A 17,628-nucleotide genomic window follows, 5' to 3' on the forward strand; every position below is an offset into this window, starting at 1 on the left:
AGAGATGCCAGTCTTCTTGATGGGATGTTTTTGGAAGGAGGTAGCACTTTAACTTTATGGAAAAGTTGGAAAGTGAACGGTGCCATGTAGCCTACCGCTGCCTAATTTCTTAAACCGATTGTAGTTTCAGGTAAGCAATTAAGCGACAAGACCCAGTCGTTGAGTAAAGCAGCAGGAGCCAAGGGGGAGGACAGCTTATTGCTTCAGGTAAGAAATTGGCATCGGTTTTGGTACATGCTTGAGATACACCCAATTTTTCATAACTTTTCAAAAATGATTAATTCTGGTATTTCCTATCCCGATACGGTGATCGATAATGAGAAGTTCGAAAGTGGTGGTAAGTGTCGCCGTCTGAACATGTGTGATACGTTGCCATAGTTGCTTGATAACATTGATAGTTTGGAAAAAGTTACACATATTCCATTCGTCGAAACCAAGTAGGCTGGAAAGTCGATGAAAAGTTTCCGCTGCTCGAAAATAATGACTGCAATCAAACGGCGACAAATCTCGCGTAACTTTTCAAAAGGTTGAATCTAACAATGAGAGAGTCTCTTCGACGTCCCTCTTTTATATTCATTTATTTATTTACTAGCTGACCCGACAAACTTCGTATTGCCACAAATTAACCTGTGTTGTACATAAATCATGAATCTCGGATGATCTTTGTCACAATCTCGAGTTTTGCAAGCCCCCCAGTGGGCGGCACTTCCGACGGCGGGTCACCGGCAACACTCGCGACCGGCTCGTCCTGAATGATCTAGTGTTACTATAGATAGTTTTTGTGGTCTTATATTGACTAATGTTTTATGGAAGAGTCCCGAATTTCTCGAGTTCGATTAGTTTTTGAGTTTCCCAAAAATTTCTGTTTTATTTGTATGAGAGTCCATATCCCCCTACCACAGGGGTGGGAGGTCTCTAACTATCGTAAAATAAATTCAAGACTCCAAAATCTCCCACATGCCAAATTTGGTTCCATTTGCTTGATTAGTTCTAGAATTATGAGGAAATTTGTATTTCGTTTGTATGAGAGCCCCCCCTCTTAAAAAGGTAAAGGGTCCTAATTTATCATAGAAAAAATAGTTGCCTCCAAAAACACCCACATGCCAAATATGGTTCCATTTGCTTGATTAGTTCTCGAATTATGAGGAAATTTGTATTTCATTTGTGTAGAAGCACCCCCTCTTAAAGTTGGGAGGGGTTCTAATTCATCATAGAAAATATTCATGCCCTAGAAAACTTTGACATGCCAAATTTGGTTCCATTTGCTTGATTAATTCTCGAGTTATGAGGAAATTTGCATTTCATTTGTATAGGAGCCTCCCTTCCTAAAGTGGGGAGGGGTCCCAATTTATCATAGAAAAAAAATTTGTCTCCAAAAACACCCACGTGCCAAATATTGTTCCATTTGCTTGATTAGTTCTCGAGTTATGAGGAAATTTGTATTTCGTTTGTATATGAGCCCCCCTCTTAAAGTGGGGAGGGGTCCTTATTCACCATAGAAAATATTCTTGCCATCGAAAACCTTCACATGCCAAATTTGGTTCCATTTGCTTGATTAGTTCTCGAGTTATGAGGAAATTTGTATGAAAGCCCCCCCTTTTAAAGAGGAGAGGAGTTGTAATTCCCCTTATAAAGAGGGGAGGGGTCTCAATTTACCTTAGAATAAATTCTTGTCACCGAAAACACCCACATGCCAAATTTTGTTCTATTTGCTTGATTAGTTGTCGAGTTACGCAGGAATTTGTGTTTCATTTGTATGGGAGCCCCCCCTCTTAGTGGGGGGAGGGGTTTCTAACCATCACTGAAACCTTTCCTGGCCCCAAAAACCCTCTACATGCATATTTTCATGCCGATTGGTTCAGTAGTTTTCGATTCTATAAGGAACATACGGACAGACAGACAGACAGACAGAAATCCTTCTTTATAGGTATAGAAGAAGAAGATTTATTCATTTATTTATTTATTTTAATTTATTGTTAATTGTCTGGAACCGGAACGAAGCGTTCCGGAACCGGACCGAACCAGGAATTCCGTTGAAAGTCCGGAAAAGTCCGGTGCACTCTTGACAGTAAAACTGACTGCAGTGGAAACTGTCGCACTGTCGAACCAGAGAAATGAGTGTTCATAAGAATCTCCAACGTTTCCCTAGTAGTAACGGTGAGACTGTCATCTTCTTTTTTCAATTGCCATAGGCCATTATCATGGTCCTTGGCTAGCGCTTCTTGGAGTCGCGCCGCCACAGGTAGAGTCTGGATGCTTTCGCAAAACTTGACTCTGGACTTTCTTTTGGCTTTGCGAAGTTCTGCGTTGTATTTGGTAAGAGATGCCCTGTAGGCCTCCCAATTAGACGTGATTTTCCGTGACGTGATTCGAGCCCTGTTGAATAAACGCCTAGCCTCCCGACGAAGGTTGCTGAGCGATTCATTCCACCAGGGCACGTCACGCCAGACTGTCCGCGTGATTAACGGGCAGTTTGCAGTATAATCATCAATAATCCGCATTGACCGCTCCCCAGACGTCCGAGCTAGAACACACCTTTTGGACTAAGTTATCCGGAGTAGTGTCCTGTCCGCTCACTGCCATCATGTTGCTTCTCACGCCCGCGAAACGAGGGCATATGAAGAAAGCATGTTCTGCAGTTTCCACAACGTCCACGCATTCGGGACACACGGGGGACTCCGCCTGCCCAAACTTGTGCAGATACTGTCTAAAACAACCATGCCCTGACAGAATCTGTGTCAGGTGAAAGTTGACTTCGCCGTGGCGCCTGTTGACCCACCCGGATAGTTCCGGGATAAGTCGATGTGTCCACCGGCCTTTTGTGGAATTAGCCCATGCCCGCTGCCATGTGGTCATCGAGGCCGATCTTCTGGTACTCCGTATGCCTCTAGTTCCACGTTGATTGAAGCACTCTACGTCTTCGCTGATGATAATGCCAATAGGCATCATACCTGCTAAGACGCAGATTGCGTCATGTGAAACTGCGCGATACGCACTCGCCACTCTTAAGCACATGAGACGATAGGTGCTTTCCAGCTTGACTAGATAGTTTTTGGTACCTAACGCCGATGACCACACCGGCCCGCCATACCTGAGTATGGACTGGACCACGTTGGCTAAAAGCCTTCGCTTGCTGCCATATACCGCAGAGCTATTAGACATCATACGAGACAATGCCGAAATAGCTGTGGAAGCCTTCTTGCAAGCATAGTCGACGTGGCTTCCGAACTTGAGCTTGTCGTCGACCATGACTCCCAGGAGTTTTAAGGACCGCGTTGACGAAATAGTGCAGTCCCCGACACTGATATTTGCTTGCTGCACCGACTTGCGGTTGTTCACCACGATAAACTCCGTTTTATGATGTGCTAGGTCCAGTTTCCTGGATCGCATCAAATCTTCAACAATGCGTATAGAGTGGACAGCCGTCAACTCAACCTTTCTGATAGGTTGACCGTAGACTTCCAAGGTGATATCGTCCGCAAAACCGACAATCACCAACCCTACCGGGAACTTTAGCTTCAACACCTCGTCATACATGACGTTCCAGAACACCGGGCCCAGTATGGAACCTTGCGGAATCCCTGAGGTGATTGGAACGCATTTCTGACCCTCCTCCGTGTTGTAGCATAGCACACGATTTTGGAAATAATTTTCCAGAATTCTGTACAGCGACACCGACACTTGGACGTTCCGTAGTGAGCTGGCTATGGAGTCCCAGCTAGCGCTATTAAACGCATTTCTCACGTCGAGCGTGACAACTGCGCAATAACGGATACCTGTCCTCTTGGGCTGGATTGCCACCTCGGCTGTCTTAGTGACAGACAAGATGGCATCCACCGTAGATTTGCCTTTTCGGAAGCCGAATTGGTTCCTTGACAGACCGTTTGTACCCTTCGTGTACTGTACGAGTCTGTTAGGGATAACCCTCTGCAGTACCTTGCCGGCGGTATCGAGCAGACAGATCGGCCTATATGACGTGGGGACACCCGGAGGTTTTCCCGGCTTTGGCAATAGGACCAAGTTCTGTCGCTTCCATCTGTCCGGGAAGTGGCCATCTTCCAGGCATCTACTCATTACTGCCCCGAATAATTCGGGAGCCTCTAGAATAACCGCTTTAATGGCCATATTCGGGATACCGTCTGGCCCCGGTGCCTTGATCACCTTTAGGGATTTAGCGATTTCAATGAGCTCCTCGTTCGTAACCGTCACTTCCTCCCCGACCTCCAAATCGCCGTCGGCCACGTTACTTTGAATGTTCGGCTGGGAGGCCGACCATCCTACGCTATGGTCTGAGATACGATAATCCGCTCCAGTGATTGCTCAGCGGGCGCCATCACGCCCTTGGTTTTTGCCATTAGGACCCTGTAGGCATCACCCCACGGGTTCGCATTGGCACTAGCACATAACCTTTCAAAGCAGGCCCGTTTACTAGCTTTTATCCCACTCTTAAGCGCTGCGCGTTCAGCAACAAATGCTACTCGACATTCAGCCCTGCCTTCATCCGAACGAGCTCTTTGCATAGTTCTCCTCGCACGAAAGCACGCTCCGCGGAGTTCCGCAATTTCATCTGTCCACCAGTAAGCCGGTGACCTGCCATACCTAGGTCGACTTTTCCTAGGCATGGTAGCGTCACACGATCGCGACAGTACCTCAACCAAATGATCAGCGTTCGGATCGGGCATACCACGATCACCGTACTCTCTCCGGATCGCTTCCACAAATACTTCGGGATCGAAGTATGATGTCTTCCATCCATGGGTGGTTGGAGTGCCGCCTCGTTATTTGACCGACACCATAGCGGACCGCCTGATGGTCACTGTGAGTGTAGCCATTGTCTACCCTCCAGTCTCCTATCAGACCATGATTGCCGAATGTCACGTCGATGAGACTCCGCACCATTCCTACTGAAGGTACTTGTGGCACCGATGTTGGCCATATCTACGTTGAGTTTCGCCAGAGCCTCAAGCAGAATCCGACCCTTATGGTTCGTGCGACGACCTCTCCACTCTACCGCGCAAGCGTTAAAGTCTCCCGCCACAACCACCGGCCTTAGACCAGTCAGCACAACTGATACTCGGTCTACCATCCGCGTAAAGTGCTCGATAGACCATCTCGGCGGAGCATAACAGCTGCAGTAGAACACTCCACCCACTATGGCAACCGCAAATCCCTCGTTTGCGGTTGACACAACCTCTTAAACCGGGAACCATCGTCCATATAGCCGCCATCCCGGACCCATCCGAGACCCAGTTGCCGTTTGCGGCAGGGACGCGATATGGATCCGAGATGATGGCAATGTTCGTTGCCGACTCAGAAACTGCTTGGTGTAACAGCTGCTGAGCCGTGCTGCAGTGGTTCAGGTTAAGTTGTGTCACTTGCACTATGATCGTGGCTTGGTCGCCGGCACACCAGCTGGGCACCTTGAACCTCCCGTTACGTGCTTTGCATCCCGCTTACCGGTACAGATCAAGCACTTGGGCGGCTCCGCGCAGTCCCTTGCTTTATGGCCAGCACTGCCACATCTCCTGCACAATTGACTCCTATCTGGCCCCTTGCAGTTCCAGGCCTTATGCCCGTACACGAAGCACCGGAAGTAAACCTCCGACCACGCTCAGTGGGCTTACCGACCTTCCCACTTTTAGCCTGGCAGCTTTTAGGGCTTTGTTTCCGTCCGTCAGCGAGAGTCGTATGGTGGCTACCTGGGTCCCGACAGGATCCCTACGCAGGCGAACCGCCTCGGTTGCCACCACCACTGCACTTTGCTCTTTGAGAGCCTGTACGACCTCACACACATCGGTGATCCAGGTTTTTAAGCTAGAGAGTCATTTCTGGTTTGAGACCACGTACCTGCACTCCCTCCCCGAGCACTCCTTCCGCAACCGACTTGTATGCGGAACTTTTCTTGGTGGCGTCCTTCTTTAACTCGAGGATCATTTCGCCAGGGCGTGACCGGCGGATGCTCCGCACGTCCACGCCCAGATGGCACGTCCTCTCATGGCCTTCAAAACCGCCGAGTATTTCGACTCGTCGGTTTTCAGGATTAGAGCGTCGCCCTTCTTCGCTCGCTTCCTGGTCGGCTTAGGTGGAGCTTCCTTTTTCTTTCTTTTTCTCTTCTTGACCTTAACTTCTATCCACGGACCACCCGTCTTGGTGCTTTCCGCTGGTTGATCTATTGGCTCCGCCAACCCGCTCGCTTGAAGGCTTCTACCGATCAGGCGTTTTTTTTGGTCCACTAGGGGTGCCATCCTCCGGTGACTGTCTCATACGCTTGGCGGACGCCTTACTGCTGTTGGTAGCGCTCTCCGTAGCCTTCTCAGCCGCGTTGCGACACCCTGTCAACGGGCAGGCATCCGTCCGCACTGACTTCGACGCCTTCACGGTCCCCTGCTTCACATCGCAACGACCGCGCGCCGCGAGGTCGTTGTGCGTTTTGGTCGCTGCACACAAGGTTCTCCGAAGCATGGGCAAGCTCTGCTTCAGGTTCTTGGAGAAATTGCCGCGACCTGACGTGAACTCGATGTGACGCTGCTACCACTTTAGGTAGTGCGTCCCTATTCTTTCCTATCGCTCTGATTAGCGCTGGGCCGTTCATCGCTGTGTCTGGTGTGGCAGGCATACCGCTGCTCTTGCCACCCACACTAACGCTTCTAGTTGCATCCCTCTCCACCCTTGGTGGAGAACGCTGGATGCCTCCTCCCGTGAACGGGTTTTCCAGTGTATCTGCACTTCCTGTAAATTTGTTTAGAAGACTCATTTTGATTCTAGAGGGTAGAGGGTCCCCCTTCAAGCCGCTATCCAAACCCATTTGAAGTAGTCGCCTTACCCAAGTAGCACAGTTTTGAGTTTTCTTGTTGCAGCAACTTATTTATGACTGAAATTAGACTGATATCGGTTGCTACTACTGGTTTGTAACAGCTTATTTTGTGTTCACCAAATTCGGTTAAAAAACTGCAAAAAAGTGACTTTAATGATTGTTTGTGAAAAATATGGCTTTTTAGTGACTAGCACAAATAAAAAGTGACTCGCTATCACCCCTGAATCTTACTTATACAACTTGCCCACCCTAATGTATTTATATAACCTTAGAAAATCAAAATAAAGCACTATTAATAGCTACCGAAAGTATTGATTTCTCGAAAGTGCATTATACATAATTCTAAACATCCATCATTGACCTGAATCTCTTCGAAACATCAATGACACCCACATAAATTTGTCGGCTGGTAATGAATTCATATGTTTTTCTTAAAATTCAAGTTTACCAGAACACTCTCATCCTCCCCTTCGCTGTCAAGCTAATTCATGCACATGGTTGCACTATAATTTTCCAACACAGTTTTTCTGACCAACTAAATAGTTCCGAAAGAACTGATGGTAATTAATCTAATTAATCACATGAAATGTTTTTGCTAAGCAAACCTTCGATCGGTGCAAATTTCTCCTCCGTTTGTTTTTTGGTCACTTTTCATCACCGCAAAAACTCATACATCCTGCCGACTGTGACTATTCCAATTTGATTTGCTCTCCCCCAGCAGAGCCAAACAGATGGTCGCTCATCTAAAATCGCTCCATCGCGTCTTCTGGTTCGATCGGTCCCCCCGCGCGAACCCGAACCAGGCGAAAACCAGATCCGAATTTTTCGTGTAAATTCACCCGGCTCCTGCTCCTCCTCCTGCTGCTGCTTGCTTATCATATTCTATAGGCTTTCTTCATTCATGCATGTTTATACCACAGACAAACAGACATAACACTCGTTTTCCATTCTTCGTACCGATTAAACCGCCATTTCACATTTGTTCTTAGTTGTCGGGAATGTCGCCGTTGTGGTCAAAGTGACGCTTTTTGACGAAAGACGGGGAATTCCCCATAAAAAATACTTGCTACTTCGTTGCTATTTGATATTTGGGAATGTCGATCATAGATGATGCTAGTGTTCAGGCTAACTGTGAGGTACGATAATTTTTGTTGATTTTTCTTCCAAGAGTTATGTCTGTTTATCTGTGTTTATACCTTACCGTCGCGTCCGTTTCGTTTCGTTTCGTTTCGCTTCGTTTCGGTGGCTGTGAGTCTGTGGCTGGGGCTGCGAAGAGTCCTCTTCGTGCAACTTTGTCGCTTTCGCGCGTCGTCGCGTCGTGTGGTGATCGATCCGCGTGCGTTCCTGCGGCTTCGCCGAACACACGGAGCCGAACGGAGAAGAACCAAACCAACCCAAGAATCCACTCCATCTCCATATAAAGTGGCACCGCTGCCGCCGATCTGGTTTAGTTTGATAGCCGCGCCGATCCTCGCAGGTGTATTTCACGGGATAACACGGGTGTCTCTTCCGGATCAGTTCGAACGTAACCAAAAGAAGAAGAAGAAGAAAAAGCAAAAACACCACAATTCGTGACAGGTGTTCGTGCGTGTCTTCCGGGTCCTGTTTCGAGTGCCACCTTAAAACCTGTTTTTAAGGTTTTTTTCTGAGTGTTCCATTACGGAGGATCCGTTTTCCTTGTGCGACGACCGGCCTGAAAAGAGAGTGTGGAAATGAAAATTGTAAGTGAAAAGTGTTCATCAATTATTGTACTTTTACGGATTCTTTTGTGTGTTGCGTGGGTTGTGAGGCCACTAAACTAAACTAAGAACTATCCGACAAATCAATAAGTCCCGGTCAAGGTGCTGAAGCTTGTTGGATGGACGTACGATTGGGTAAACATATCGGAACATATCAACCTGTCAGACGGGAGACGGCGCAGAGTGATCGCTGATCGATCGAGCCGCAAATTTACATCTTAATAAGCCTAAAAAAGTAATCAAATTACCATTTGGCGGAGGTCAGGCACCATCGCACGCTTCTTCAGAACGATCTTCGCCGGGACAGAAAGAACCGCGTCACCGAGTTTTGCCGATCGGTCGATCGAACGGCAGAGGTGAAGGCGCAGCTTTGACAGTTGAGAAAGTAAAGCTTCTTGTTGGAAAGTCACCCAGTCGGAGGACGATTTCGGCACCGGTTGCTAAGATTGGACTCAACTCGACCTGCATATCAAATTTCTACGCATCGCTTTGACGATATTTTGGCGGCGGCGATTTTTAAGCGGTGGCGCATGATTGATTTACTGTCGCTCATTACGGATGCATCATTTCGCGACGAAACTAACCGAGTGTGTGTTTGTATGTTGAAAAGTTATTGAATATTTTCCTTTTCACTATGGATGAGATTAGTGATTTGTATTCCCAGTCGATGATTATGCGGTGATCGGGTTACGGAAGGTCAGCCGGGTTGCTTTCGGTGGATCGATTTTTGGTGCTCTCTTGTCATCGGTTCAAACTTCAAAAGATGAAGAAGAAGAAAAAAACCAGAATAGATTTTCATTCTAATGAACTGCGGAGAAGAGTTAATGTCATTTGATTTAGAAAACAGGGACATAATTCATGGGTAGCGATCGGTGTCTACACACACTACACATTATGCCGCTAGAGAAGCGTTTATGTCGAACGTTTGACATTTCTGGTGACCGCCAGCATCCGTCTGTGGTCTAAATCAATCCCGACTTGGCCGCTAGTTATGCTCTGTATGTCGCTGTGCTCGGGCCGATAGCATAGCCAATTTGTTTGTTCTGAATATTCATCCAAACATTCGTTCGCCATTAGTGTCATCATTCTCTCCGATAGTTTCTCGGTAAAATATGACCAAATTTCATGCTCCAAATGACAACCGGAAAACTATTCCGAAAATTAATATTCCAACCAATTTGAACTTCAAGCGGAATTGGAACAAGTGTGAATAAGTTATTATATTTTTTTTTTGTGACGTCTGTTGTTACCAGATGTCAGCTTAACGATTTAAATTCATTTCAGTTTTGATCACACAACTGAATATAGATGAATCAAATTCGAATCACCAATAAATATCAGTTGTCAATTAGAGACATCGAAGCAAGCTATGGCCGTCAGTCAGTCAACCCACCGCCGTTTTCCTGGTAGATTTTTTTATTGCTCTTTTCACTGCAAATCGGATAAGGACAACTTTCTCGAGTAGCTTTCACTTTTATGGTGCCAGTTACAAGTCCAGTCGGATTCGGCTTGGATTTTCATGGGAAAGTTTGCCCTCGCCTACACTACTTACTGTTGTTAGAGGCAATCCTCTGACTCATTTTTATTTCACTTTTTTTGCAAAAGGTTTTCCATACAGCTTTGCTATCTATTAAATGTCCAGATCAAATCGCAAAATTAGCGTTTGATCTTTTCCACGAAATAAAACAATTCAATCCTAATTTTCGATGCTAAATGGTACAGATATACAGGAAACGATAAAATTTTATGTTGGCACAAACAAAAAGTCCAAAACGTATTTCTGGTTTCTTGATTCTGAAAAAAGTCAATTTTTTGTTTGAATGAGCTAAAACGTATGAAGGCCTCGAACCGAGCGCAGGATTGACGAAGAACTACGATCGAAGGTACAAAGGATCGATAATGTTTGACATTTGTGATGCAAATTTTGAACAATTTTAATTTACTGTACTGTAATAATTGCCTAAATTCTTCGTATATATTTGTTAGATGCGGTCAAATTGAAATTTCCCGAAGGTCCCTGCTCTGTATAACATTTTTATCAGTTTCTTAGAATTGGCAGTTGCACTAAGAGCTCCACGCAGTTCACAATTACATATTCTCTGGTTATGGCGATAGTTTGCTCATGAAGTTCATGAAGAAAAGATAAACAACCCAAGTAACAACGGCAGCTGAATTGCAAGAGCAATTGCTGTTTACTGGCTGCTTTAAGGCGATCAAAGCTGCATAAAGTAAGCACTTAAATGGTGGTTGAACAAGCGATGTTTAAACTATTTTAAATACTTCAAACCAGCTCTCTCTCAAAGGCTGATCATAAACGTCAACCCGTTTTACGGCTGCTCAAAGGTCTTAAAGTGTAGAGTAGGAGGCTTTCATTAGGCCCACAGCTTTCAAACTACTTTAAGGCTGCTCAAAGGTGTTAAAGTGGCTTTAAAAACTTCTAACAAGTTTTCATTCGGCGCACAGCACATATACTGTCAGATCATAGAATTTCGCAATTCGGCTGACAGCAAAAGTTTGTCGGTTATCGACATTATCGACTGCTTTCAGATGTAAAGATATTCCCACTGTCTGTTATACAGATGCCGATGGGGCGGATCATACGGTGAGTGCTTATGGACTAGAAGGTGGCGGGTTCAATTCCCGAAAAAACACGTGCATGTTTAATTAGCTTACTTATACGAATTAAAGTCATCCGAAATTAAAAATTTCGCGTTCCATTTTTTTAAATTTAAAAATAGATTTTTTTGGCTGCATAAAAGTTGATGAGACGTTGATTAAGCGACTGGAAAAGCATATTGTATAACTATTTCTCGTTCTAAAAATAGAATTGACAGCATTGTGCAAACTGGCTGTTTAAAAGTGCGCAAAATCCTCTATTAAGCTTCATTGCAGCTCTAAAAGCAGCTATGTATTAACAAGCTCGAAGTTTAATAAAATCACCAGATTTAGATGTTTAAGAGCTGAAAAAAGGTTTTTACTTCTAAACCTAAACCATAGCACTATGGGCCAGAAATTGAAATTTCGGGACAAAAATATTTGCGGTTAAACGGCATGTCTCAGCTCAATGAGGTCTTCGATAACTTTTTGAATAAATAATTGATGCATATTTTGAACGAGTCGTCCAATATTTAAACGTTACTTAAACAACAATTTAAGTAATAACTTTTTGAGTAAACTTTTTTTCACCTTCTTGGTTTCAAAATATTAAAGATAAACCAATTTCAAGTAATTTTCCTTAAGATTTGAAACTTGTACCTTTTACCCATTTTCAGCTTAGCTTATAAACGACCCCTCAAATCGCATTTCTCCTTGTAACATGTTTATTTCAACAGACAGTTCAATGTGATGTTCTAGAAAATATTTTGCACATAAAAGAGGAATATTTTTGCAGAGGACTGTTTTGCTTTATATGCAGTAATGAATAAGATATAACTGATTTCAGGTTATTACTAAAATTGTTGTTAAAGTAACACCAAAATATTGGACGACCCCTTCAAAAGATGCATCATTATTTCATACAAAAAGTTGCCCAAGACCACATTGAGCTGAGACATGTCGTTTAACCGCAAATATATTTGTCGCAAAATTTTAATTTCTGGCCTATAGTGCATATGTCAGCCACAAGGTTGAATAAAATCAACTATAAATGCGTTTGATCGGCCTGAAATTGTTACTTGGGTACTACTACTACTACTACTACTACTACTACTACTACTACTACTACTACTACTACTACTACTACTACTACTACTACTACTACTACTACTACTACTACTACTACTACTACTACTACTACTACTACTACTACTACTACTACTACTACTACTACTACTACTACTACTACTACTACTACTACTACTACTACTACTACTACTACTACTACTACTACTACTACTACTACTACTACTACTACTACTACTACTACTACTACTACTACTACTACTACTACTACTACTACTACTACTACTACTACTACTACTACTACTACTACTACTACTACTACTACTACTACTACTACTACTACTACTACTACTACTACTACTACTACTACTACTACTACTACTACTACTACTACTACTACTACTACTACTACTACTACTACTACTACTACTACTACTACTACTACTACTACTACTACTACTACTACTACTACTACTACTACTACTACTACTACTACTACTACTACTACTACTACTACTACTACTACTACTACTACTACTACTACTACTACTACTACTACTACTACTACTACTACTACTACTACTACTACTACTACTACTACTACTACTACTACTACTACTACTACTACTACTACTACTACTACTACTACTACTACTACTACTACTACTACTACTACTACTACTACTACTACTACTACTACTACTACTACTACTACTACTACTACTACTACTACTACTACTACTACTACTACTACTACTACTACTACTACTACTACTACTACTACTACTACTACTACTACTACTACTACTACTACTACTACTACTACTACTACTACTACTACTACTACTACTACTACTACTACTACTACTACTACTACTACTACTACTACTACTACTACTACTACTACTACTACTACTACTACTACTACTACTACTACTACTACTACTACTACTACTACTACTACTACTACTACTACTACTACTACTACTACTACTACTACTACTACTACTACTACTACTACTACTACTACTACTACTACTACTACTACTACTACTACTACTACTACTACTACTACTACTACTACTACTACTACTACTACTACTACTACTACTACTACTACTACTACTACTACTACTACTACTACTACTACTACTACTACTACTACTACTACTACTACTACTACTACTACTACTACTACTACTACTACTACTACTACTACTACTACTACTACTACTACTACTACTACTACTACTACTACTACTACTACTACTACTACTACTACTACTACTACTACTACTACTACTACTACTACTACTACTACTACTACTACTACTACTACTACTACTACTACTACTACTACTACTACTACTACTACTACTACTACTACTACTACTACTACTACTACTACTACTACTACTACTACTACTACTACTACTACTACTACTACTACTACTACTACTACTACTACTACTACTACTACTACTACTACTACTACTACTACTACTACTACTACTACTACTACTACTACTACTACTACTACTACTACTACTGCAATATCCCCGGTCCACGGCGGGATAACTCCGCAACGGGTGCGTTTCGCCAAGGTAACCATGTCAGCGCACGAACCTCTATTGAATTGCTTCGATTCCGTTTGACCACACATCCGTGTATGGGCTCTACATAACAGCTGAGCTTTCTAGAACAAGGCAAAAATGTAATGCTCGTAAACAATGCGCATCAGTGAAATCTTTGACAACTCTCTTACGATAGATCCCAAATTTATATTCCGTTGCGCAATGGTACATGGGAGTAATGATTTCTAAACGACGTTTGAGAGTCCAAAAGTATCTCACATATGATTTGACAGTACCCCCACAGTCGCTCTATATAATTTCTAAAAAGTGATTTCCCGCCCAGTGTTTTTGACATTTTGATTTCCGTCACAGAAAAATGGCGATATCCCGGGGGTCGATTTTAACCATCACTAGGTAGTGGTTGAAAAGTGCCGACTATCTATAAGAACGTGATCGATTTGTCATTCCATATGGCCGGGTGATCTCCGAAAGTACTAATGCAATGGTAGAGGATAAATTTTGAACAACTTATTACAGAAAGCAAGTGGTAATGATCAATAAAAATATCAGCTCGGAAAGATCTATTAGCTATGGTGTCCCACAGGGGTCAATATTAGGACCACTGCTTTTCATTATTTACATAAATGATATGCTTGATCTTCCATTGAAGGGCAAGCTTCAGTTGTATGCAGATGATGCAGTCGCTGTATATGATGCAGATAATGTCGAAGACTTAAATTATGATATGCAACACGATTTGAATATCATGAGCAGTTGGGTTTTCAATAATGGTTTGACAGTGAATGCCAAGAAAACCAAGTGCATCATTTTCTCCAGTACAGATAGGTTCAAAGATACAAATAATGAGCTTTGGCTAAACAATGAAAAATTGGAGTTTCATCAACTGTCTATTTGGGTCTGACAATTCAGCAAAATTTGAAGTGGACTTAGGACTATTAAGACGTTTCAGCTACATGATACCCTTGCAAGAAAGAAAAAACTTGTTTTACGCACATGTTAACTCCCAAATCACTTATCTAAACATAATTTGGCAGAATGCCCCTTGTTATGTTATTAGTAAAATAACAGTGGTTCATGAGAACTATTTTTTGGGAGCAATATACTCATCTCATTGTAAGAACCGTAGACCTTTACAAAAAAAACTATATATTGAAGTTCAACCAAATCAAATTCTATGAAGCTGTCCTTTTTGTTTATAAAATGAAAAACAACTTGATAAAGCATAATTTTCAATTACACACTGGGGATGAACTGCACAGATACCCCACATGATCATCAAATAACCTACGGTTAGGTGTTCCGAGAACAAATTATATGAGATTAGGGTGTATGTATACGGCTGCTTAAAACGTAAGAGAAAGGCCTCGTTATCAGTCTTTAGTGACTGCCTGAGGTCTATTAAAAAGAGATGGATGCATTAGAAAGGGAATAATAATAAATTTATAAAATTAAAATGAAAAAACAAATAAAATATACATTAAATCGTTCACTAGCGCCAGAAAAAAAATCAGAGGGGTTGTGTACAAGACACGACCGCATATATAGGTGACGCAGGACTACGTAAGTCTCTTTGTAGTGATAGTGGCATGTATTCATGCTTGTAATCATTCGATTCTTCATGTATACATGCTATATGCAACATGTATACATGCTACATGCGTTGTATGTAACATTTATCAAAGTAGTAACATTGCATACGTTGTGCATTTGAAAACAATTTAACAAAATCAAGAACACAAACTATTGCTTTCCTGCTACCTTACTGAAATTAAAGATTGTTTTTATTACCCATGGTTCCCCACGTTGAAGGGATTTTACCTATTCAATTCTATTTTATCAACAGCACATCTTTTCACTACACTTGTAATGAAACGGCAAGCATGCGTATTCATACAGAGTCGTATTATAACCGAACACTACAGCTGTAGCACATTTTTCCAATACAGAAATCAAATTCGCCGAGATTTAATCGTCTTGCAGTAAAGAATTTGCGATCTGTTGGGACAACGAACTTGTGTCATTTGTTCTGGCACACTTCCCTAACACAGACATCAAGTTGGACTAGGTTTAATTGCGTTCGTAAGAAATCTGTTGACACGAGGGGGCTTTGTCACTCTTTCTGGCGTACTTCCCAAGCAAGGACATCAAAATGGTCTAGGTTTAACCGCGGTGTTAAGAAATCTTGTTGAAATGAGGTAACTTTGTCACTTGTTTTGGCTTACTTCCCAAGCACAGATATCAAATTGGTATAGGTTTAGATCATCGCAAAGAATCTTCCAACCAATCACGAAGCGAGAATTCTGGTAAAACATAGGTTCATTATTTTCAATTTTTCAATAGTTCAACATCAAGAATTCATACTTTCGGAAAACCGCTGAGCTATTAGCGCTCAAAACCTTTCATTTTTCGTGACGCTCGCATTTTTAGATTTTTTGGAATGACACCCTATCTGGTCCTACGTCAAAAATTGCCACAATATCAGCATGTTATGGATTCAGTTAAATGTTGTGGCTAAGAGTTGGATGTTGTGGATTCACGTAAACAAAACTAAAGTTTCATTGACAGTAAGTAAAAATAACAACAGATTAGTAGTAAAAATAAAAACAAATTTCGGTCTCGAATTAGAAGAATTTAACGTTTTTGTGTTGAGGGCCAAACAGAATGCTGCGTCAGCGTGTCCAATCAGCGTTACTCTGACAGTTTTCCCATTGGTTTCCTGTCAAATTAACGCTGATGGATGCGCTGACGCAGCATTCTGTTTGGGCCTTTAGTGCGATATTCACTATACTGTACATAAATATCAGGTAGGGGTTAAAAACCGAAGGTTTTTTTTAATGTTGCCACTACGACCTGCCGAACAGCCCGTAATGAGGTTTGTTTTCGGTATTTAGCGATTCCTATTCGCTATGTGCGCGAAACAGTGCTTCCACCTTCTCAAGTTTGTTCTATTTGTGAAGTCGGTGCACAGGTTTGTTAAAGAGTGAAAAGGATAGACAAAGCTTTGCATCAAATCTTCATAAACTTTCTATATGGCAGTTCCTTGAGAGTACAAGAGATCGATTTGTGCTTACATAGTGAATTGTTTCAAAGTTTGTAGCTGCAAATGCATAGGTTAGTAAATTGATCCCATACCAGGCAAGATTTCCGTTCTAGATCAGCTTTTCGTTTGTTTACTTCACTATAAGCTTGTTGACAATGACATGAGTAAACCTGAAAGCTTCGAGAAAACTCTTATCTGACACAACTTTGATAGTAGGCTCTGTAAGTACAGATGCATTTTTAAGGCGGTTGCCATTTTCTAGCCCCCTTTAAGTTCTCCTCTTGCGAATGCAAATGTTTTGATTTCTGCTAAAACAAGGATCATTGCAACATCATTGTTGTCGTCTAACCAAGTGGAATACTTTTTCCTCGTGCATATTTATTTCGGAATACATTTTCGAAACTGCAAGAACGAATGTCAACCGGTGAAGTGACCTTTATTCTAATGCTCGAAACTTTAAAACTGCGCCAGCTAGCGGATAGACCTTTCGTCTCGTACCAGTCAACCTAGTTTTTATGTTATTTTATTGCATCGCCTGTGTGCCTGGCGATTGTGTCATTTCTTTTGGCCAAAACTCTAGCAGCAGCAACTTCCAGGAATGGGGTTCTATTCCTAATTTGTACGCCATCAAATTATTCCATCAGCGCAGTTTTACAGGTTCGAAAGCGCAAACTTGATCCTGTGTTTGCCATTCTCTTGATGACTTTTTCTGTTATTAATGTATTCGTATTATGAACCATTTTGACACAGTGATTGTTA

General features: G+C 42.3%; 1 protein-coding gene across 1 annotated transcript in view; it reads left to right on the forward strand.

The window, feature by feature from the left end:
- The first annotated feature begins 316 nt into the window (after positions 1–316).
- LOC128732337 (uncharacterized) overlaps positions 317–17,628 on the forward strand; it is a 36,286-nt gene continuing 18,974 nt past the window's right edge. The window contains exon 1 of the mRNA XM_053825582.1: positions 317–337. Coding sequence (XP_053681557.1) covers positions 317–337 — 21 coding nt within the window. The remainder of the gene's footprint in view (positions 338–17,628) is intronic.

This window comes from Sabethes cyaneus, chromosome 1, assembly GCF_943734655.1.
Source record: "Sabethes cyaneus chromosome 1, idSabCyanKW18_F2, whole genome shotgun sequence".
Classification (NCBI taxonomy): Eukaryota; Metazoa; Arthropoda; class Insecta; order Diptera; family Culicidae; genus Sabethes; species Sabethes cyaneus.